Source organism: Tauraco erythrolophus, chromosome 9 (assembly GCF_009769465.1).
Source record: "Tauraco erythrolophus isolate bTauEry1 chromosome 9, bTauEry1.pri, whole genome shotgun sequence".
NCBI classification, from domain to species: domain Eukaryota; kingdom Metazoa; phylum Chordata; class Aves; order Musophagiformes; family Musophagidae; genus Tauraco; species Tauraco erythrolophus.
Genome location: NC_141473.1, coordinates 4,436,842 through 4,459,997, shown reverse-complemented (window position 1 = coordinate 4,459,997; position 23,156 = coordinate 4,436,842). Strand labels below are relative to the sequence as shown.

The 23,156-nt window shown below is 47.7% G+C and overlaps 2 protein-coding genes across 2 annotated transcripts in view; one reads left to right on the top strand and one right to left on the bottom strand.

Moving 5' to 3' along the window:
• Positions 1-12,164: 12,164 nt before the first annotated feature.
• On the bottom strand, positions 12,165-14,182 carry NKX1-2 (NK1 homeobox 2). Its single transcript, XM_086616495.1, has 3 exons — positions 14,002-14,182; positions 13,760-13,921; positions 12,165-12,727 (listed from the first exon to the last, which is right to left on the bottom strand). The coding sequence occupies exons 1-3, from the start codon at positions 14,180-14,182 to the stop codon at positions 12,165-12,167; spliced, it is 906 nt and encodes a 301-aa protein (XP_086472621.1).
• Positions 14,183-17,497: 3,315 nt separating this feature from the next.
• Positions 17,498-23,156, top strand: part of LHPP (phospholysine phosphohistidine inorganic pyrophosphate phosphatase) — an 87,435-nt gene continuing 81,776 nt past the window's right edge. Inside the window, exon 1 of the mRNA XM_086616496.1 lies at positions 17,498-17,616. Coding sequence (XP_086472622.1) covers positions 17,498-17,616 — 119 coding nt within the window. The remainder of the gene's footprint in view (positions 17,617-23,156) is intronic.

The window sequence follows — 23,156 nt, the reverse complement described above, 5'->3', positions numbered from 1 at the left end:
AGGAGGTGTGCAGGGAGCGATGCCCGCTGCAGGAGGGCCTGGCATGCCCTTGCACAGAGCTTCCAAAATTAAGGGAGCCAGCAGGTGAGCAGGGGCTGGCTGGAACTGCCCAGCGCAACCCTGACCTTTCCCCAGGCTAAATTACACATGAAGAGCATTTTGTAACCAGAAAATCCGGACCTTTACAAGGAACTAGGAGATGTGTTTGATAAATACACGCTGGTTTTAATCCAAAGGAAAAGCACTGAAAATATTTAGCTTTTTATCTTGCCCACCTTACTGAGGAAGGGGGAAAACCAAAAAAAACCCTCAGTCTTAGCAGTGATGACTTCTGGGTGCCTTTTGCTTTTTGTTCATAAATTGTCCTGACAAGTTTATCAAATACTGGAAGAGTTTATTTTTTCCACAAGGAAAACATGGTATTGTCAGTTGGCATTACAGAGAACTCACGTATCTCCCTTCACTAAAACAACCTTATGTTTGAAAGTCATCTTGAATCTTGTCGCATCTTCTAACCAAATTCCTCAAATCTTGACTGTCAGGGAACAGCATTGCTTATGCGTTTGGAGAACAATGCCCTCAGAGAAAATTTTCCTACTGTGCTGTCAGCTTGATGCAGTGAGGCTTGGGAGTAGAACAAACGATACTGTGCTCTTTATATAGTTAGGCTTAATTTGCTGCTATATTTATGTCTCTTACTAGCCTGATTCTGCCAACGAATAGTGCCCTACATCTGCTGCCAAAGCTGAATGCATGAGCAACAAATGGTTGTGCCTTAGGTGCTAAATTGCAAAACGCATTTCGCAGTCATGTCTGTTGAATGACTACATGGTTGTATTGTGCCAAGTTTCTTAAGTCCAGAAGCAGTTATAATCTAGCAGCTATATATTTCTAGTTAAAGGTCTGATTTTTTTTTTGTGAAATGCCTAAAATTGTAAGGCTAAAAATACGCAATGACCCACCTGTTTTGAGTATTATACTGGGCCTCAGTAAATCTCTGGTGTAAGGAAAAAAAACCACATAATTTTTGTATTTTGTTGTATACTCAGTTTGTTGTATACTCAGGTTTCTTAAATAGCCTGATTGGACATAGGCTAGGATTTGCAATCCGTGAGATTGATAGATTTTCCTGGGTATGAAATGCAGATTTAGGCCACCTTTTTTTTTTTTTTTTTTTAACTTTGGTATTTCATTAGCATGGTAGATAGCTTATCATTTCGCTGAAGTCATGCTAATAGTGCCTTCTACCTATTTAAGCACAAAAATAAGATACTGGGAGCTACATTATTTTCATGTTTCCCAGACTCAACTCAAGAGCAGCTTTTTACCTGCCTTTAAATGCTTTTTCTCAAGGACACTTCCAATTGATTTAGATTCATCCAGCCATGCGTTTTTCAGAGGAAGCAGAAAAAATGTAGAAAGGACAGAACTTGTCCAAAGGATTAAATAGCACTTATCGTATGAGGAAGATACACATCTGAAAAATTAAAGGATGCAAACTAAAGATCCGTGGCTGAAGTGCTGAGTCTTGGGTTTCAGAAGCCAGGCATCCAGCTTGGCTCTCAGGGAAGCAGTGATCATGCACCCAAGTAAACACTGAAGATTCGTGTGTGAAACGCAGAGTTTCAAAACCAAACAAACAAATAACCCTCAAGCGAGAAAGGGCTTGCTTTCTTCTGGATTCTGCAAGGCCTGAAAGAAGAAGAAAAAAGGTTTATGTGCTCAAATACAGACATCATATGGAATGTATAGATATTAGGTGGAAATGTATTTTTTTTAAGCTGGTATGGAGTGTTTCTGAGATTTAAAAATTATAAGTATGAAATAACTCTCAACTGGAATTAGTTATTCAACACTCAAGAGAGAGTGACTTCCAACACCTGCTTAATGTAAGCTTGATCAGTTTTTTGTGGGATCAGTGTAGTCCTGATGTGGCTCACTTTCTTTCCTCCTTTGTTTTTGGCACTTAAGACATAGAAAATATCCTCTTTTCTTCTTTAAATGTTATCAAGTTGGAATTTTAAATTGTTCTCTTTGTGCACAGTGGCAGATATTACCATAGATCTTGAAGCAGTCGCTCTCAGCTAGATGTAGAATTTCCTGTGATTTAAAGAAGGAAAGCAGAAGCTTAATGTGTACTATTTAGTTACCTGTAGATACCTAAAAGACTCCACATGACAGTAACCAAAATACGAAAAACAGAAGACATGAAATGTTCACATTTTACAGTAATTTGCCCTGCAGAAAAGAAGAAAATCTTGACCTACTTGAGGAAAGAGGGTTATTATATTCATTCTGCTTATCCAGAAAATACAATTTGACGTGTAAGTAAACCATAAAGTTATAAGAAGGAACAAGTTAAGTCATGCCAGTTGTTAGGAGTAATTCTGCAGCTCTGTCCCTGGCAGAGGCGCTCATCGAAGTCGTCGGGAATTAGGCATGTGAAGAGACTGAGGAATTGCATCCCAGTTACTGTGGTTATTTGGAGGCAGGGCCAATGCAAGGGAATTACAGTCTGGGTCTCCAAAGGCGGTTCAGCTGTGCAAGCTCAGCGTGCGCCAGGGCCTAATGTGTTGCTCGTGGGAGCTGCTGAAGGTGCTAGTGCCATGGTGGGGTTTCAGGACCCTTTCCGGAGCTTAACACTGTTTTAGGTCTGCTGCAGTAAGTGTCCAAAGCACCTCAGCAGCTGATGTTTAGGCACGTGGCACCAGTGTTCAGTTCTTCCATGGCATGGTAGTTTCTTACTCAGCTCCGAGGAAGGGTTCCTCACCTTAGAACAAAAGCCAGGCCACTCAGAAGGTCAGATGTGAAGTTCGTCCAAGTCATGAGGCTCAAAGTGCAAGTTCATAATTAGCTCAAACCAATACAAGTCTACAGTGCTCTCGGAAAGACAGTCCCACCCCGCCTCCCACCTCTAGGAAAGCCACGAGGGTGGTCATCACCCTTTCTCCTCTTGTTGAATCTGTGCTGCCACTCAGCAAAAACATTTACGCTTCTCTGAGCCAAAGGCAGGTTTTAAAGCGCAGTGAGCGGTTAGCATACTGCCCTGGAGAACTCAGCCTCCAGTCTCAGTCCAACAGCAGTACTGGGACTTCATGCTGATACTGGTATGGTGTCATACTGAACAGCTGGTGCTTCATACTGAACAGCTTTCTGAGCAGAGCGTGATGGTGTCACGTACTCTACAGGCCAACCTTGCAGGTTGTGTGACAACCTCGTGTCATCTGAAGAAGGACTGAGGAGATAATGGTACGCGGTGGTGGGACTCGTGTAGCGTGTACAAGAGGAACGTGGGGAGGCACAGGCCGTGTAACGTGTCTCGGTTTGCCTGCTGGTGTAATGCCAAACCTACCCAGGAGTAAGGCTCTTCTGGGGCCGATGTCTCCTATTTGAAAACGTGTCTGGGAAAAGATCCAAGAAGAAGATGAAGGTGCTTTATTACTATGGTGGTAAGATACCAGTGGATAAATGGGTGATCTCAAGAATTCTCTACTTGTACGCTTCAGTCCGTCGTTTTCATCAGTGAGAGTTGAAATTCATGCTGATTTTTGCTAGTGCCTTATAGAGAAAAATCACTTTCCATGGCCCATATTTGTGTTATTCTTGTTATTTACTGATGGCAGAACTGTACGTGAAGACATTTCTTACAGAACAAGAAACTTCAGTCTTTCCTGCAGCACAGCTGGAATATTGTACAGTGCAGTGTGTCAGAGCATAGGAACAATAAACTGTAATGCACGCAAAACATATCTGCCTCTCAAGTTCAGTTAGAGATTTCTTTTTTTAGTTCATATCTTTCAAGATAGTTTGGCAAAGCATAGCACAACCCCCTCAAAATAATGCTGTTTTCTTGGAGGGACGTTAGTTAACCCAGCTTAAAGCACCATGAACAACCCTTAGAGCTGATATTCCTGCTGCAATATAAACCTTGAGCTATAATTAATACTTATCCTCCCCAGTTTGTATGTTGGCTTATTTTTGGAAGATTTCAATGATACTCTCTGTTAGATGACAGCATGGATAACTGAATTATAGAATCAAAACAGTGTAAGTTGTTGTCTTCTGTTAAGCACTGTTTCCAATGTTTGAACCTACATTTGGTGATTTTCCTTTGCAGCTTACTGATGCCTACATCCAGAGCCTTCCGCAAATGAGATGAGACATTTCACTTGTGTGGGAAACCCAGATTTCAAGGTAAATGATAAGCTCTTCTATTTCTTGAAATCTTAGTTAATTAAACGAAAGACCCTTTCTCTGTATTTTCTATGTCTATGTGATGCTTGCATTTCTGGTGAGCATCACATTCCTTGGGCATCACACTACCAGGAAGACACAAACAGGAGAGAATTTGGGAAGAACAACTTTCAGGTGTACCAAGAGAGATTAAAAGAGCCATATATCTTCAGCTCACTAGTGACTGGTTTTAGATTTTTCTCTAGTCCTGACGTGTAGCTCTGACAGGAACGTGCCTGCAATTCCAGCTGCAACATGATCCAAGCATGAGATCCATGAGAGCAGAAAGTCGGCAGGAGTCTGAGAAGTCACAGGACTCTGATAACTGGCATTTTTTAGCAAAAAAAATCAGGAACAGTAATATAAAATCCAAAGAAAAATGACGGGAGATTAAGTCAGTTTGAATTTCAGGCTTTCAAGTGCCTCATATGTGAGCTTGCTTCTTCTTTGTACAAATATATTTTGATTTTGATTCTGCAGACCTTCTCCTTCCTAACTTACATCGACTTCATTCTTGGATTTTATCAGGACAGTGATTTCTGGAAAAGACAACTGCTTTACCAGCTCTCCAGCCTTTCAAAATCTGACCCAGATGGCAGCTAAAACTGTCATGAAAGCAAACAGAACATGAACATAAATACACCTAAGTGTGTAATAAGAATAAATATCTTGTCAAGTCAATTTGGTTAATCTCAGGACTGAGCACTGAACATCTGGATACATTTTATCTCAGGAGCTGGGAAACTCTTCCCAAAGTTCTGCCACGGCACATTCCCGCCGGCCCTGCTGTTAGTGTTTGACATTGCTGCAACAAAGATTGCTAATCTTGCTAAATGGTGAGCACTCATCTGCTCAGGGCTACTGTAGTTTGAAGAACTTAGATAATGCCTCATCCAAGTCAGACTTTAACTTGGCATCGTTGCAGTGAAAGATTAGTGAGGTAACCTATTGCATCATCTGCCACTTGTGACCTCGGGATGACATGCTGCCAGCTCCTGAACTTCCCTATTCAACTTGAAACTAGCCTTAGGTTCTCTTGAACACCAGGTAATTCAGAAAATTACAGGCTTTCTTACTACATGTTAGGACAAAAGACTTTGCTATACAATCCATTAATTTAAAACAACTTCTTTCATAATTATCGTTTTCAAAAATCACGTACCTTGAGATACCAGAACTATGGCGAGCGTATTGCCAAAAGGAAGTGAGATCTTCAGAAAGCAGAAAGATCTTGACAGAAATGACCTAACCCATCAATCATATGGCTGTTCCTTAGAAGGAACAAATAAACTAGGAAAGCATTTAATCCATTCTTTGCTCTCTGTGGCTCATTTATCGTTGCTTCAAACTAATGGAAGCAATTTCAGCGAAACGCAGCGTTTCTGGAATTCACCGATACCTGTGCCTTTGGGTGGAATTCAGCAGAAGGGACTGAACGATAAGAAAAGCTGTCAGTCTAGTGGCTGCCCACAAACACTCAACAAGGTGTCAGCACAGGCGTTAGGTCTTGGGACATCAGCAGAGGACTGACCTAACCCCAGAGGACAAGCTTTCAACTCAGCTGACTCTCAATTTGTTATGTCAGGTGGTTAAAGATCCGCAGGTACAAAACCTGTCATCTTTTCAGGTTCCCATTTTGTAAAGTTTGTGTGTGTCTGTATATTCTCTCCTTTTTTTGAAGAAACGAATGTTTGAGGCTTCTTTCTTTAAACAACAAATACAAACAACAAAATAACTCCATGATCAAAGCTACCATAACAAATTAGGATGTGTAGAAAGCAGTAAAATCTTTTCTTTGTGTTGATCTTGTGCATAGATCTGGTATCTTTGAAAGTATTTTCAGAGGCTGCTCAGTGGGAAAGCATGAGTCTTGAATACTACTGAAACCCCTCTGCGGTGTTACGACCTGCCTAAGCCCCATGGAATGCCACATTTTTAATTACATTTTTCATGTGGCATTACACAGAACATAGAAAATTAGATGTTCAACCTGAGAAAGAAACTAGCTTGGGAGCTCTTCAGTGTTTGAAGAGGAAAATCTAAGAGAAATTGTGTTTAATATTTGTGCTACGGTAGTAAGTGAAGGTGGTGTTGCTATAGGCTACATGAATCACAGCAACCACAAAACAGCTCCTGAGAATAAAACAACAAAGATGCCAAACCAAACCCGTAACGTGCAGCTGGTAAATTAGTTGCAGGTATCATTATCTTCCCAGAAACTTTTACTGAGTACACTACCAGAAACAGGGCTCAGAACACGAGTTTTCCGTGTCAAGAAAGTGCCATGAAGATCCGTTTAAGGTGACTCCAGCTGATCCAGGGTCATACTGGAAAACAAAAAATGTGTTTGGGTCTAGTGATGCAAGAACCCTATTATCAATTTTTCTTCAGGAGGGTCTCACCCACCAAATATTTTGCTAGACGTCTAGTCTGCCTGTGAGTTGTAAAGCGGCTGAAAATCAGACTTTGATCTCATTCGTGACCAGCATATGAGACCAAAGGAAGATTCCTCAATCATTCCTGAGTCACCTGACCACTTAGTGGGCTGATGAGGCATTTAATAGATCAGCTGTTATATTTTGTGAGGCTTTTGATAAACACACGGGTACCTTGACTTTCATTGCTTTTCAGAATGTGGTAGAGAGCTGGCAGAGAGCCAAAGATCCTATCTGGGGTGTTTCGTGAAATGAGGAAAGCAAGGAAAAGGGTTTAGCTGTTGGGCTAAGTATACCAAGACTAGATTTGCACATAGCTGTGACATGTCACAGAAAATGACGTAGGATTAGCTATACACACCTTCAAAAGGGACTCAACCTGCTTCATGCATATCCTACAGAAAATCCGCTGGCTGGAATCCAGCCCGCAGTAACTAGTTCTGAAATATTTGCTACTTTTCCCACTGCAGATCTTCCCAGTCGACTCCTTCAGTAGTAAAAGCAAGGAGTTAGCTTAGTCCAGTGGTTGCTGTCTGGAGCCCACTGGGCAGTCAATAAAGGGAATACCCACAGCAAACCTCCGCCTTTGCATCCCCTGTGCACCAGCCATTCCTCACCACACAGGTGTGTCTTTGTGGGTGTGGATGGCCAAGAGGACATCTGCCAGAAGACGTTGTGATGTACCTGTCAACATAAATACAACCTGTGCTGCCACCAGGAGGTGGGACTTACATGTTCCACAGTCACAACAAAAATCAGTGGTCACGTCTCTTCTGGAGGAACTGTTCTGCCAGAAGCACGGAGCAGTAGAAGGTCTCTGAGCTCGCTCTCTGCCTGCTCCTTGTCTGGGATCATCACTGGCTCTCTCTACATGGTTCTCAGTAAGGAAAAAGTCCACAGGTGGAAACCAGGGGATTTTATTCCCAGCTCAGGAACCTTGTGTAGACAGCACATAGCTTACGACAGATGTTCTAGCAAATAATAACAACAAGAGAGAAAGAGTGTGAGAGAGGTGGCTAGGAAGGAAATAGACTTTAGTTTAATGTTCCAGTCATGTATTACACAACAAATCATGTTGGTTTTCTTCATGAAAAATGCTCGGTCACTGACATTTCAATAAATGTATTTTATCTTTTGTTCCTCCATGTATTTAGTTGTTCAGTGTATTCTTCAGACTTTGCAAACCCAACTAACTGTACGAGTTGTTTTGGTTTTTTTCTTACATACAGATCTGAAAGTCTAGTTAAGTTGACATTTCTAATGTTTCCCTAACTGTGATGTCATGGTGTTCCCCCATGTACTTCTTTCATTATCAGGTTAAATGAAATTGATTTCCAAAGTGCTTTTGTGGTTCTTGGACCCCTAATATTGCCTGTGCAGAGAGAAGGTACAAAACAAGAGTTAAGTTTTTTGTCCAGAGATGAACACTGTACTAGTCAAGAGCTTTCCCTTCTGGAAATAAAGCAAAGCTCTGCCTGGGGTTGCACGACCCAGGAGTTACCAGGAGTTTGGGCAGTCTGGAATCCAGCTGTCGATGCCTGCTCACTGCAGACATCGTTATTACGGATTAGACGGTGGGAATGAGGGAGGCTACTAACTCTTTTTCTCTCTGAAGTGTTTGAATTCAAAACTCTTTTAATTTAATATAGATGCATTTTTTGCTTTTTACACACAGGACTGACTTGTGATTCCCTTTAATATCTATATTCAGCTGTGAGTAAAGTCAATTTTTGTCCGTGCTTGAAAATATTGCACAGATCTGTATTCGGAATTGTTAGAGATAATGGATACTCAGTGGGGCTTTTCCAAACGTGTTACCAGTGTGAATAGCATAATCTGGACAACGCAGTGTTTGATGGCAATTGCTATTTCCAGGACTGTTTTGGATTGCAGCTGTAATAAGTGGCCAGTCACCACGTCCCAAACTAGAAGCCAAAGAGATCACCCACCCAGCAGCCGCCTCCTTGACAAAGCAGGAGGGGAAGGGTCTGTCCGAGGCACTTGGAAGCGTTTAGCCAGAAAAGCTCTGGTGGCCTGAGATGAGTGCTGCAAAATCGGCAGTCCCATTGCTGTGCATCACCCTTCCAATGCTGCGCAGGGGTGCAAGGCACACAAAGTGGGAACCGTCACCGATACATTCTCTGAAATTAGTTGTGAAATGTTTTTGTGAATCTGGGGCTATAGAAGGGGCTAAACAGAGTGGTGGGGAAAAAAAAAAAGGGCTGGCATTTCTTGCACCGGAATCAAGATTCCGATTTCCTACAAAGCTGAGGTAGTTTTGCCAAAGGCAAAATTGCTGACAAACCACAAAGCCTTGAAAAGGTTTATGAACAGCAAAACCACATCTCAAAGGAGGAGACAATTTAAACTATTTCATTATTTTGATTTGTAACATTCCCTGGATTGTGCTACGATTCACACTTAAGGAAGAGAACTAATCACAGGACAAATGACAGGTCATCAGTCTTTTTTTCCATCAGACTTCAGTACACTGCAGGTGACCAACCGTTTCATGCTCTGGGAATGTCACATGAAATCAAGAACCAGTTTTTGCACACACAGTGATGACGCTCACATGTCGAAGACCACCAACAAGGTCAAGAGGATTTAGGTCTGGTTAGCCCTGACTTGAGGCAGGGAAAACGGACTAGCCAAGCCTGCTAGGATACCTTTCTCTTCCTGTGAGGCTTGAGCTCTTTATTGACTTCAGGCAGCTGGAAAGGGACAGCAGGTTTGTCACCAGCATTGCGTCCTGATGGCTCCAACACCCCGGACTGCTGATTCAGCGGCCAGAAGACAAGACAGCTCTGGATGTATGCTGAGCAGCTGTAACGACCCCCGTCTTTTGTAACTCTAACTTAAGTCAAATTAGAGTTAAAAAGTTACTGTAATTAACCTGCAAGTAAATACATTCACACAGTAGTTAACGACTTCCAAGATCGTGACCTGAGGGAAACCTCGTGTTAGTTAACAGCTATGCAAATAATTGAGAAGACACCGAACACCTCCTCCTCTGCTGTGGAAAGACAACTGCAGGCAATGTCAGTTCACCTGCCTGCCAGCCTGGCAGGGCGCAGGCACCAGCTGGCCCCCACGCCTGGCCTTGCGGGTTCCACACCTTCGCTCCCTGTGAAGCTGGAAGTCAGGAAGGTGATTAGGTGTGAGAACCTCATGAAGTTCAACAAGGCCAAGTGCAAGGTCCTGCACGTGGGTCGGGGCAATCCCAAGCACAAGTACAGGCTGGGTGGAGAATGGATTGAGAGCAGCCCTGAGGAAAAGGACTTGGGGTGCTGGTGGATGAGAAGCTCACCATGAGCCGGCACCGTGTGCTGGCAGCCCAGAAAGCCAACCGTGTCCTGGGCTGCATCCAAAGCAGTGTGGGCAGCAGGGCGAGGGAGGGGATTCTGCCCCTCTGCTCTGCTCTCGTGAGACCCCCCTGCAGTGCTGCGTTTAGCTCTGGGGTCCCCAACACAAGAAGGACATGGAGCTGCTGGAGCGGGTCCAGAGGAGGCCACGAAGATGATCCGAGGGCTGGAGCACCTCTGCTATGGAGACAGGCTGAGAGAGTTGGGGCTGTTCAGCCTGGAGAAGAGAAGGCTCCGGGGTGATCTTATAGCAGCCTTCCAGTGCCTAAAGGGGGCCTACAAGAAAGCTGGAGAGGGACTTTTGAGAAGGGCATGGAGTGATAGGACAAGGAGCAATGGCTTTAAACTGAAAGAGCAGAGATTTAGATTAGATATAAGGAAGAAATTTTTCACTCAAAAGATAGTGAGGCACTGGAACAGGTTGTCCAGAGAAGCTGTAGATGCCCCATCCCTGGCAGTGTTCAAGGCCAGGGTGGATGAGGCTTTGGGCAACCTGGTGTAGTGGAAGGTGTCCCTGGCCATGGCAGGGCAGTTGGAACTAGATGATCTTTGAGTTCCCTTCCAACCTAAACCATTCTGTGATTCTATGATTTCTGTAAGAGAGGGGTGTCCCATGAAAGCCTTCCTCGCAGCAAGCCCGGAGGAGCCGGGGTGCTGGAGGTGGAGTACCACCCGCAGTTGCTGACACGCAACCCAGGGTGCTGCTGAGACGCACACCCAGTGGGCACAGAGTTCAGGAAGCAAACACTGCTTCGTCTGAGTGCAATTAAAAACAATTAAACATGGGATAATTTAAAAACCCTTTTTATTTAGACAAACACAAGAAGAGCTAGATAGGATTTACGAGCTAAGATTTTGGTCGGAGAGCCAATGTGTACTTTAAAGCATCGTTAAGAGACCGAGGGGATACAGTCTTGAACAGCGTGTTGTAATAATTTGTGAAACTGCATGAGACAGATTTTTTTTTTTTTAAACCAATTACTCCCCATCCGTTCAGGGATGGATAAGCCCCCAGCTAAAATTCCTTTTCATTCCGGTGCTTGTAACGATGAAGATGAAATGTGATTTTCCTTTCGAACAAATGCTCCAAAAAAGCAAAAAAAGCAAAAGTATGTGTTTCTCTGTTATGGAAAATAGGTCTCGGCATGCTGGAAATTCTGCGTTTTACTTATTTTCTACCACAAACGCCCCGTTTTTTAAAAAAAATGAATAATGTAATCATTTTCTCTGATTTACATTTTCTTTTCTGCCTCATTTGGCACTAATGCTGTGTTATTACAAGAGCAACTGTTCTCTGCAAAAACAATGATCTTTAGACGTCTCATCCAAAACCTTTGAAGTCACTGGGAACGAACTGGAAAGAGAGGCGGAGAGGCTATCGGTATTAGCAGCAACTGAGTACTTTCCCACTGACGGGGCGGATTTTCTCCTCGTTGCCTGATGGATGACACGGAGCTGCGGTTTCCTACACCTTCTCAGACAAAAACTCTCTTCCAGGTAGGACACCAAGTACACTGCTTGCAGTTTTCAGTTCAGAAGTCAGAAACGATAATAAAACGTGGGTCAAGCAGAGAACAACCAAGTCTCACGAGCAAATTCGGAGCCTGGGGACATCTTCACCAGTGAGCATCCCTGGGATTTGCAACGGCTGCGCGCACCAGCATCAGGATAACAGCAGTAGTAACGAGTGCCACAGCTCCCGAGCTCGCAAGGTTTGAGACATGTGCTGGCAAGCCGGACGGCAACGAGGAGTGTTTTTAAAAAGGAACTTTTTAAAGAGAAAAATCTGGAGAGAATTAGTGTCAGGCATGTGTCAAGAGGGTTACTTTTCCCATCTCCAACGCCTGTAATTACATCTCAAATGTGCCAACAAAATCCAGTGGTTACAGCGTGTTTTTTTTTTCCTCTTTGTCAAAGTATGTACCTTACGCATGCTGCTGTGATGCCCAGAAAAAAAAAAAAAACAAAACAAAACAAAAAAAATCAACTTTCTTACACTTCACATCGCCATGCAACCACCAGCAGCGAAGACGTTGCGCCCCGTTTGGACAGAGGGGCCGAAGACCGCGCCTGGCTCCCGAGCGGGCACGGGGGCTCGGCCCCGCCGGCCGGCACCGGCCCGCCGCCCCCCTCAGAGGTGCGGGGCGTAGAAGGGGCCGAGGTACGCGGGGCCGAGGAACGGCGCGAAGGGGCCGCCGCCTAGGGGGAAGGGGGCGGCCGGCGGGACGAGGACGTTGGCGGCGGCGTAGGAAGGGAAAGTCTGGAAAGGCAGAGCGCCGGGGCCCGGCGGGCTGGGGCTGCCGCCGCCCGCCGGGGACGCGGCGGGGGCCGCCCCGTCGGCGCCCGGGTGTTGCTTCTTCCACTTGGTGCGCCGGTTCTGGAACCAGATCTTCACCTGCGTCTCGGTGAGGCTGAGGGAGAGCGCCAGGCTGAGGCGCTCGCAGACCGACAGGTACCGCGTGGCCCGGAACTTGTTCTCCAGGGCCACCAGCTGCTCGTAGGTGAAGGCCGTCCGCGCCCGCCGGGGTTTGCCGCACCCCGCCTCGGCCCGCCGCCGCCGGGCGCCCCGCGGCGAGCCCGGCTCCTCCGGGCCAGGCGGGCGGGCGGCGGGATGGCTCCCGGTCCCGGTCCCGTCCCCGGGCGGGCCCTCCTCGTCGGGCTCCTGCCCCGCAGCCTCCGCGCCGCTCTCCGCATCTAAGGGGAGATGGCGGCGCTCGTCAGGGGGGCGCCTCGGGGGGCGGCCGCGCACCTTCCTCCCGCCCCTCGCCCAGCCGCCTGCCACCCCTCGAAACCCGGCTCTTCTCCTCCTCCCCACCCTCCCCGAGCGTGATAAAATAAAGACAGTCGTTAAAATAAAATAAAGGAGAGAAAAAAAAAAAAATTCCCGCCCGCCGTGCGGGCTCCGCGCCGCGCTCCCCGCTGTGCCGTCGCATCCGCGGCGGGGAGGGGGGAGACCTCGATATATGGATTTCTTCCCAATTAAAAAAGAAGTTATTAAAGTCCCCTTCTGAAGCGAAATAAATCCCCTCCCCCCTCCCCATCCCCGCGCTAATGGAGTTTCAGATTTGCGAGGGCCAGATCGATAGATGTCATCTATTAAAGGTAAGTTTTAATCGAACAATATTAGGATCAGGCCGGGGGAAGGAGGTTTGAAGTGGGCACCTGCAAGCTGCGGGCAGGAGATAGGCGGGAGTCGGTAATAGGATATCGATCAGCGGGAGCTCAGGCATCCTCCGGTGGGGACGGGCTGAGCAATTACCCAGCCGGCCGTCCCGCTGCCCGTCAGGGCCAGCCGGGGGGCCGCGGCAGCCGAGCCCTCCCGCCCCGGGGGAAGGGGCGCTTGGGGGCCGCCGTGATGGGGGGGAAAAAATACCCCATGCGGTGCCCTGGCAAGAGCCACGGCCCGCCTGGGGCCGGGACGGGGCGGCGGCACACCCTGAGATGCCCCGTCCTCTTCGGGCGGCGGAGGATGCCCCGCACGCCGGGAGCCGGTGCGGGGGGGAGGGGAGGAATAGGACACCGAGAACTTTTCCCTTTGCATCATCGAGATTTAGAATCTCGGCTCCAGCCCCCCCTTCCCCCGCGCTGCCCGTTACATCTTGCTGCGGGAGCCCCGCCCGCGGAGCGCACCCCGCAGGGCTCGGGGGCCCGGCGGTCCCGGTCCGCCGGCGCCTCCACCTGCTCGCCCCGCCAGCGCCGGCCGGAGAAACTCGAGCGCGTTCCTACCATGTGCCTCTAGTTTATTCCTCCCGCTGCCGGGAGCAGCAGCGTCCTTTCCTACTTCAACTCTTCCCAAACTTTTCTCCCGCTCGCCCGAGCGGGGGGCGCTGCCCCAGCTCCCCTCGGCCGGTTCGCGTCTCCTGCTGAATTTCTGGGGATCCAGGATGTCTAAGATGGAGAAGGAGATTTTATGATGGATGGGGGCCGCCTTGGCCCCGCGGTCCGGGCATTCCGGCATCCCCCCCCACCCTCCGCGCTTCCCGGAGACCTGCTGGCTCCCAGCGCGGAGCCGGCGGAGGGCTGCGCCGGGCGCGGAGCCGCACGCCTCGGCGCTAGCTGCGCGGAGTGAGCGGCGGGGAGGAGGGTCGGGCGGGGAGGGCGGAGGGGCCGGCGGCGGGGTGGGGGCAGAGGAGGGGGCAGCGCAGCCATTGGCACGCCGCCCCCGCGCCCCCCTCCCCGCCGCGCTGGCTCCGCGGGAGCGCAGCGGGCGCCTCCTTCCATCCCAACCTCCCGGCGACGGCGTGTTCCCGTTACCTGCACTGGGTTGGGTCGGGGGATGCGCGGCGAGGTGGGCCGGGGGCGGCCAGGAGCCCTGGCACCAGACCCCGGTCCTGCCCCGTCACCCGGGGCAGCGCGGGGATGCGACGGCACATGGCAGCCCGCGGGCAGCTGCTGTCCCCCCGTGCCCAGAGAGGCCCGAGCTGCCCCCGTCCCTCCACTGACCCACCTGCAGCTCCCCCGGGCCAGTGGCGGTCCAGCGGGGCAAGCTTCATGCCTCAGAGGGACCCAGCGAGGAGAGGACGGCTCCTCCATCTCTGTGCTGCGCCGAGCAAGCTCCAGGCTGGCGCTCCCTCTGTTTTCGATGCGAAAGTACCGTGTGCTCCACAGGGAGAAACGAGCAGCTTCTCATTTTGGGTCAGCTCAGGGTCGGTCTGGTTCAGGCTCCGCACCAAGGGCTGGCCCTAATCCCTGCAACTCACCCGTGGCTTTCACGCTATTCCGAGTTAATAGACAAGGAAACTGAGGCATGCCTGTGCTGGGAAGGAGCTGGCCCCCTGACTAACCTTCACCTGGAGTGGAAACGCTTTGTTATCTGCTCATACCTACAACTGGGACAGTGCAGGCAACAGCAGGTCAAGCCTCTTCACCCTGTCCCAGTCCCATGACCACTTCTAGCCAGCCGTGCTTATTAAAAATTTGCTAGCAATGCATTTCTGTACGTCTGTATCTGCTTGGGAGGATGCTTCCTCCTCTCCTTAGTGTTTTTCTGTTTTGTTGGTTCCATGAATCAGGACAAGGTGTAGATGAAGAGACACCCTTCAGCTGGAGGCGGCTCTCAAAGGGAATCTGCTGCTCTGTGTGCTTTTATCCCAAGGAAGAGGTGCAGACCACAGCTCTTCTCCTCTTTACAGCTGCCTCAGCCTCAGCAGAATTGAGTTTTCTATTTGCCATCGCAAAGGCATAGGCCTTAAGGCAACAAAAGAGCGAGAAGATGAGATGAAGACGCGCAAGGTGATGTGATTACAAGTAATTGTTATACTTAATTATGTGCTGGCAGCATCCATGAGCCCATTTGGCAGTGGCCTCTGGCACGGGGTGCTACATAGGTGTAGGAGAGAAGGGAGCTCTGTCCTGAGAAGTTCACACACTAAAGCTACACGACTGATAAAACTTATTTTTAGGGATGCACCCTGTGTGAATATGAAGGTGGTTGAACTGGAAAACACTGCTGCGTGCTAGTTCAGTATTGCTCATGTATTAAAAGTTCCTTGAGGTGCTGAAGAAGAAGGCAAGGGAGAGGTGCTGGACAGCTTGCTTCAGAAGTGAGATCGAATAAAGAAAATGGGTATGAAATACAGATCATATTAATGTTTTTGAAATAAGATTCTTTCTGGGGCACAAAACTAGTTTTGAACTACATGGAGAAATAATAGGTACTCTCATAAAATTGGTGCATGGCTCACTATTTTGAGAATGCTTGCAAACCTTGGCAGTGCCAGAGATTTTTTTGCTTGAAAGAAAAATAAAATTCTAATGTGATATATGTGAGACTACAAATACTTCTGTTTGAGTTGTTGTGTCGGCAGGAGCTCAGAAGGTAAACTGTAGCATTGGGCTTAATTTGTGAGCTAGCAGACATCTTCAAATATCATCAGTTTAACACGTGCATGCATGCTGACCTACAAACACACATGCCTGTAGAAAGGCACACATGAAAAAATCCACGTCCGTGGATTAGTTTCAGCAGTCTGTTTGAAGTTGGTCCATTTCCCAGCTCAAGCATTAAAATTCATCTCGAGTGCTGTCTTTAAATTGCTTTGATGCTAGGTGGGTTTCAACCCTGACCTGTCCTGACGGCAAGTGATGGCTGTAACAAGCTGCGGATCAATATTCATAGCGGGTGTCCTGGGCTGATAACACTATCCAAGACAATGTTCACTATCGGTGGAGACAACTGAGATATTGCGCCATTAGTGATGTTGTTTTAAATAACCTGATCCATTTCTGGGTCTATTTAATGAATTTCACAGTTTAGATATTATCTTTAAGGAGAAGCCAGAGGCTATTCCAGAAGCGGTGATGCAAATCAATGCTGCCAAGGCTCCTCTGCTTTTCGTAAAACACAGTGAACTATAATTCCACCGCAGCTCCTTATATATTCTGGGAGTTGTGGCACACTATTGATAGTGTGAGCAATAAGAAAGTGTTTGGACTTTATCGAGGGAGAAAACAATATTATCTGTGAAGCCGGAACACAATTGATAAAATCTTATCTGTGATTGTAAAACACGGGATCAGCTCAGTTCTTTACACGACAAGCCAGTGTTTTTTTCTTGGTGGTCTATATGGAGCGCTGGGCATGTATGAGAAGATACCATCAGGGCAGGGCATGGCCCTGTCAGCATTTCGGCTGAGCCGACGTGGGTCTCATCAGGCTTCTGCTGCCTCGTGGATCAGCGCCTTGGTCCCCGTGGGCCGAATCCTGCCCTACTTCAGCTTCTCCAGCCCGCAGAAGGGATACAGGATGCGAAACAGGGTGCATGGAAATCCCGAGCTCTGCAGCAGCTGTGGGAATCGGCCCTCGCACCCATGGCCGTCTCGCTGCGCTCCCGCTCCAGAGGGAGACTGTGGGATGGAAACAGGCCAAGCTTCTCGTCGCTTTGGAAAAGTCGGAGACAAATCAAGACCTAGGGTGCCTCGGTGAAGGTGCCACTGAGGGTCTGGAGCCCTTCTGGGGTAACAAAAGCAGCAGACATTTTTAAGAAAACACGTATCTCGCCTCCACGTTCCACAGCGCCTGACTCAGGTGAGGTGCGTCTTTCAGAGGATGGAAGTTTTTTTCCCCAGGGATGCGACGTCTGAGGCGGTTTATCATGAAGCAGGGAATGAACCCTGGCACTCGCTGCTTTCTCGTTGCCAACGCCGTTTGCCGACCCGTCTGCCGGGCTGTTGGCGATGGGCAGCCCGGGCGCAGCTCGCCGCGCCTGCGGGAAGCAGCCGCCGTTTTGGCGGGCGGATGGAGACGCCGGGCGCTCCCCGCGCTGTCGAAGGTGCCTCTGCGCTCGCCTGGGGGCACCAAACTGGATCCGCGCGTCCATCTGCCTCAGGTGTTTAAAAGGAAATAAAAATAATAAATTAAATGAGAGGCGGTGCGGGGGCGGAACGACTGGCGGAAGTTAAGCCGCGTCTCTCCCCCTCCGCGGACTACATTTCCCAGCAGCCCCCGCGGCGCGGCGGGGGGAGATGGCGGCCTGGGCGCGCGCGGTGCGCGGGCTGCTGCTGGATGTCAGCGGGGTCCTGTACGACAGCGGCGGCGATGGCGGCGGGGCGCCCATCGCCGGCTCGGTGGAGGCGGTGCGCAGGTGGGTGCCAGGGGCTCGGCGGAGCGCGGCCCGCCCGCCTTGGGGAGGAGGAGGAGGAGGAGGAGGAGGAGGCGGCCGAGGCGGGGCTGCCCGGGGTGGTGGGGGCATCTCAGAACATGGCGGTGCTGCCTCGGCACCCCGAGGCGTGCAGCGATCGCATCGCGCTCGCTTTCTGTTTGCTGTCGTCGCACGTGTAGCGAGAGCGAGCGGTGTGCAGGAGGTCTGGTACGTTCCTCTGGTGGTAACTGCTAAAGTGCTGCCCGCCCTGGCATGGTGCTTCTGTTAATGGGTTAGTTTTGCTGTCTTTGGGTTGGGGCTTCTTGCAGAGGACTTGCAGCCCAGCAGAAGGGGGAAATTTCAGCGCTGCGGTTGATGGTTGCCCAGCTTTAACTTAGTCGGAGGCAAAGTATCGTCGTGGTGAGTTACTCGCCAGTGCCCACACGTAGAGAGCTCCCTCGCTTCTAGCTGGGTCATGTTATCCAGTTAACACGAGCTCAGTAGTCGCTGTGAAGCAGCCAGTGATTTCGTTTATTTCACTTAACTAACTTTAATTAACTACCTTCACTTGCCAGGGTGTCTGTATTGGCCTTGCTTGGCCAGAGGAGCAGGACGGCGCCAGAGGAGAGCAATGGCTGTAGGGCCGTCTTTGTTCAAAGACAGGTATTGATTTGTGGGTCGGCTCTGCTGGAGGAGGTTGTGGCTTTCTGGAGGAGCTTTTTGGCTCGGTGTGATGTTTCACTAAGCCACTGCGGAAAATCCAGATCCCTTTCACGTCGCAAGTGCTGCTGTGTGTACCCCACTTGGAATGTTTTGTCTGTCCTGGTTTTGGCTGGGACAGAGTTAGTTTTTATTTCTAGTAGCTACAGTAGTGCTGTGTTTTGGATTTATCCTGGGATTTGTTATGAGAAGGATGTTGATAGTGCACTGATGTTTACAGTTGGTGCTGAGACACCAAGGGCTTTTCAGCTTCCCATGTTTTGCCAGGGTGCAGGAACACAACGGGCTGGGGGGGAGCATGGCTGAGACAAAGGGGCTACAACTCCCCTTATCATTTGAACTTAGATTTAGGACTGAGGGCCAAATTGGCCAATGGAATATCCCATATCATGCAATGTCATGCCCAGTATATAGATGATGGTTGACCAGGAAGTTTGATTCTGGGATCTCTCTCAGACTCTTGGAGTTCAGTCTTTTTCTCACTCTCTTTTTGGGCCTCTCACCCTTCTAGGATTGCAGTTTCGGGACTTACCTGTTTCGAGATTGCTTGCCAGGACAGGACAGGTGGTGAGCAATTACACTGTGCATCACTTGTTTTTATATAGTATTATAATTTTATATATTATCATATATTATTATCATTTTTATCCACCAGTCCCTTTCCCTTTTCTCCTTTAATTCTCTTCCCCATTCCCCAGAGGGTGTGGAGCGGTGAGCGAGCAGCTGCGTGGTGATTAGTTGCTGGCTGGGTTAAACCACGTCAATGTCTAAGTACTGAACCTGTGTGAGACAGTAACACCCTGCTTGGCCAGCACCTCTGCAGCTTCTGTCCTCTGAGGCCACCCAGAATGGACACAGTTGTGGCAAGTGCTTTGTTGAACAGGGAAATATACAGAAAGGAATACTGAAATTGCTAAAATTATTTGTATGAGTGTAGTTAAATATGTGCCTAAATGTTGGTGGAACCACCATGGAAAAGGCAGAGCTGGAGAAGACTCAGATGCACTGGCAATAAAATAAGTCTTTTCTGCTTTTTTGTTGTTTTCTTTTTTAATGATATCTTAGTTTGTATTTCTTGAAATACATGTAGCGAGCATGTAAAGTGTCATTGGCCGAGTCTTCTGTTTTCATCTACAGGATCAGAGCTTCCAGTGCTGTCAGAAAGCAGTGCTTGAAATGAGTTTAAAGCTTATACAGGCTCTTGGCCTGTTTGTGGTGCTTAGCTGGCCCCAGCCAGCTGGGGGAAGCTGCTGGGGTGCTGGGACAGCTGATGGGAGGGCAACACTCCAAGGGAATTTGGTGAAATTAGTCAGAGGGAAAAGTTGCCCTTATAAAGACATCATATTGAAATCTCATGGTACATGGCTTTTCCAAGGGATCGCATATGACTTCTGTTCCCATTCCTCCATGTCCACTTTATGCAATATCTCAGTGCGGCTTCTGTTCTCGTGCCTTTCCGTAGCTATGCTACAGCCTCAGGATTCAAGAGAGACCCTAAGAGAAAAGGCTTGTAGCAAAATGAATGCATTTATTTTCCCCTGGGTGTGCAGAGCAGCCTGTTTGCTGACTGCAAAGGGGCAGCCTCTGCCAGAATTAAACTTCCCTGGCTTTCCTTCTTGTTCAAATCCTCCTGGTAATATTGCTTCCCACTGAGGCTGGAGGTGATGCCTGTGCCAGCTGGTCTGTTGGTGAAGGAGAATCTTCTTTTGCTCTCCATTTTCCAGGAGAACATGTCTTACCACCTTCTCATTCCTTGCCGACTGGCACTTTCTGCTGGGACTGTCATGCGTGCTGAATTCGTGCACCACGTAGCACAGGGCAGCCCACACCATAGCTGAGGCCTTCAGGCACGGCCAAAACACACATAAATAACAACAATTACATAATTACTGTCAGAGACCACATCTTTCCTTTAAAAATCAGGACATACTGAATAATATCTGCATCATGTTTCAGCAGATACTTTTGACATAGTTTTTTTTTCTCCTAGGATTTTAAACTTTTTTTGTGTCAGGTTGCAGGCTGTTAGTTACTAACTTTTGTCACTGTGCTTGCTGAAACCTCCTGTTTGGAGGCAATGTAGACTCCAATTTAACTTATAGCAGTGTCAGAAATACGCCACTGAAACAGCAGTAAAACTGTGACCTTGGGCTAAATGTAAGATATTACGGACTTTCTCTTGAAATACTGGGAATGTCCATGGGGCTTCTCTGCAGCTCTGTGCATGAGGCTTCTTTCCTAGGGAGTATGATGGGAACGTGATGGTGGTTTTTAGCGTATGTGGCCACTGAGGAGTTTCATGTCAAAAAGCAGTGGAGAAGTGGTGGTCATAGCTGTGGAAATTGCAGACAGCAGAAGTGAGTATGGAAAAGTGCAGGAAGGGAGAAAACCCGAAACGTTTTGTTCAGGTCGTTCGGTGTAAGTGGTTAAGAATAGTCATTTTCCTTGGGTAAAGTCAAGTAGCCTTATTTATCTGCCTGTTAGGTTGGTAATTGTTCTAGCTCACACCATTTAAAATCTTTATTGACTCATTATCCTATTGCCAGTTGGTCATTAATATTTGTGTCTGCGTCATAGTACGGCTCAGTGGTTTCAAGCAGATGGATTAAAGCGAAAAGAGACTCTTTTAAAAATTCATTTTTGTATCAATTAGTCATAATTTCAGATAGCTAGGAAATTAATAGCTAATTCAAATTGATATGATCTTTTGCTGAAAGAGACATCTAAAATCTCCTAGTGCATATATGTGTCCAATAGGAGTCTGAAATACCATTTTGATAATTCATACTACAGATATGGACTCTCATAATATGAGGGCTGACCTGTTCTCTTCAGATTGTCTTGCTACATTGTCTCCCACACCATTACAGCAATTAACATTGTATAACAACATACAGTACACACCAATAAAAATCATAAGTAAACATTTTCATTTGCTGTTGGTTTCATATGACTGAAGCCACTTCAAGTCCTCTAAAACTATGTTTGCTGCATTATGTTCTTGTTTTCAGCCAAATTCTTCTATGGAGTTATTTGAGTTAGTATTTGAGAGAGTAGCAATGTAATTCTGTCAGCAGAATTTTCCTGGTTTTATATTTATGATGGCTGCAGAGGGGTGGTTCTCTCTTGTTTGTTTGTTTTTAGCTAGCAGTACAGTCAGATGGAGTGGAAAAGTGACCAAAGAAGCTGATGGACACTGAAACATCCCGACCAAGATGACATTCAGTAACAGGTGACATTCATTCCCTGTGCCGTAGATACCTTCCTGAGGAAAGCATCAGTGGTCACTATCCAAGTTGATAAAACTTGTGATGAAACGCTGAGTGTTACAACTGGGAGTGCTTTATTTATTGTTAATGTGCCTGAATCTCTGATAAATTTTAGTGGTGAAATATCTTAGGATTGAGTAGGAAAGGGAATTGGTGAATTGGAGGCCAAAAGAATGAACCACAGAAGTAGTTGTTGTACAGAGCAGACCACCTTCTGCACTCAAGTACTGATAAGGTGAACAGGAATCCTTCTTGCTACTGGTCGGACTGTGGCAGATAGGCACCCATGTGCCTGAAGGCATTGGCACCCCTGGTTTAACCCAGAAGCCAGGGTGCCAGGAACGTCATTAAATCCACCGGGGGACTGTTATTGTTAACTTTAGGTGGGGTTATTGCAGTGGTGAATGACTGGAAAATGCAAAAGAAGCTTGATAAGATAATTTGACCCTTTTAAACCTTTTAACCCATATCGTTTCTTGATTGTTTAGTTTAGTGTGGTATGTTTGTTGTTGCTTTAAAAAAATCCTTATAACAGAGTTAAATAAAACACATCTCTTACAAGTGGTGTGGTTAACTGGCAGATGCTGTGTAGCAGATCAGAAAGCCCATCGGTGACTTTAGGGCTTCTTCTGGAGCCAGCCTGAACAGTGCCTCTGTACTGTGCGTTATTGCCTTAATTGATTTACACAGCATTGACACGAGGTGAGCTGTTTGCTTTTTTATCTTACAAATAGCGGGGAGCTGGTCTCTTACAAGACAGAAGGTGGTTAAACATCCATAAAAGATGCTCAGCCTGTGCTGGGTTATTTGCATTTACAGCTGTGTGCTGATAGTGTGCCCATTAGCATATCCATATGAAAAGCACACAGTAGTTGGACATTTACAACATCCTGTTGTTTGGCCAGTATAGCGCATCTGTTAGCACAACTTTCTACAGAGTCCTTTAAAAGAGCAGCGGAAATCTGGGGAGCAGGGAGGCTGTGGAGCAGCTGGACAGTCGTGTTGAAATAGAATACCTGGAGAGTCTAACAAGGCGAAGATTGTAAGGAGAACAAGCGGAACTGGAACCGTAAAGCAATTCGGCGTGCGGGGGTTCGGGTGGGACAGTTGTGAGTTTACAAAGAGGCATCTGAAAGTGTGTGTGTGACAAGGAGTAGGAAATCTTTGTTGTAACCTCCCCTTTCTGAAGCAGCAGAGACACAAAAAGATGAAGCAGTTGTGTACAGTCATGTAGCTGTTCACTGGCAGAGCCAGAAGGAGATCCGGGAGTTGATCCTCAGTGGGTGCAGAGTTGTCAAAGCTCCACTCTAGTCTGTAACATTAGCTGTGGCCTCAGTTTTCTGACAACGGTGGACCTTCCTAACCCATATTTGCTTTCCTCATCAGCAATGCTTGTTATTATTTTAAAAAGATCTGTGTCCCTGAAGTTGTGGGTACTCCAAGTGCTGGCTACACAAATGGCGTGAGTAAGTGCTTATACCCTTTTGGAATTTGAACGTCAGTAACCTCGAGGGTCTTGAGCTACTTACTGTCCATTGGCATGATTATGTGCCC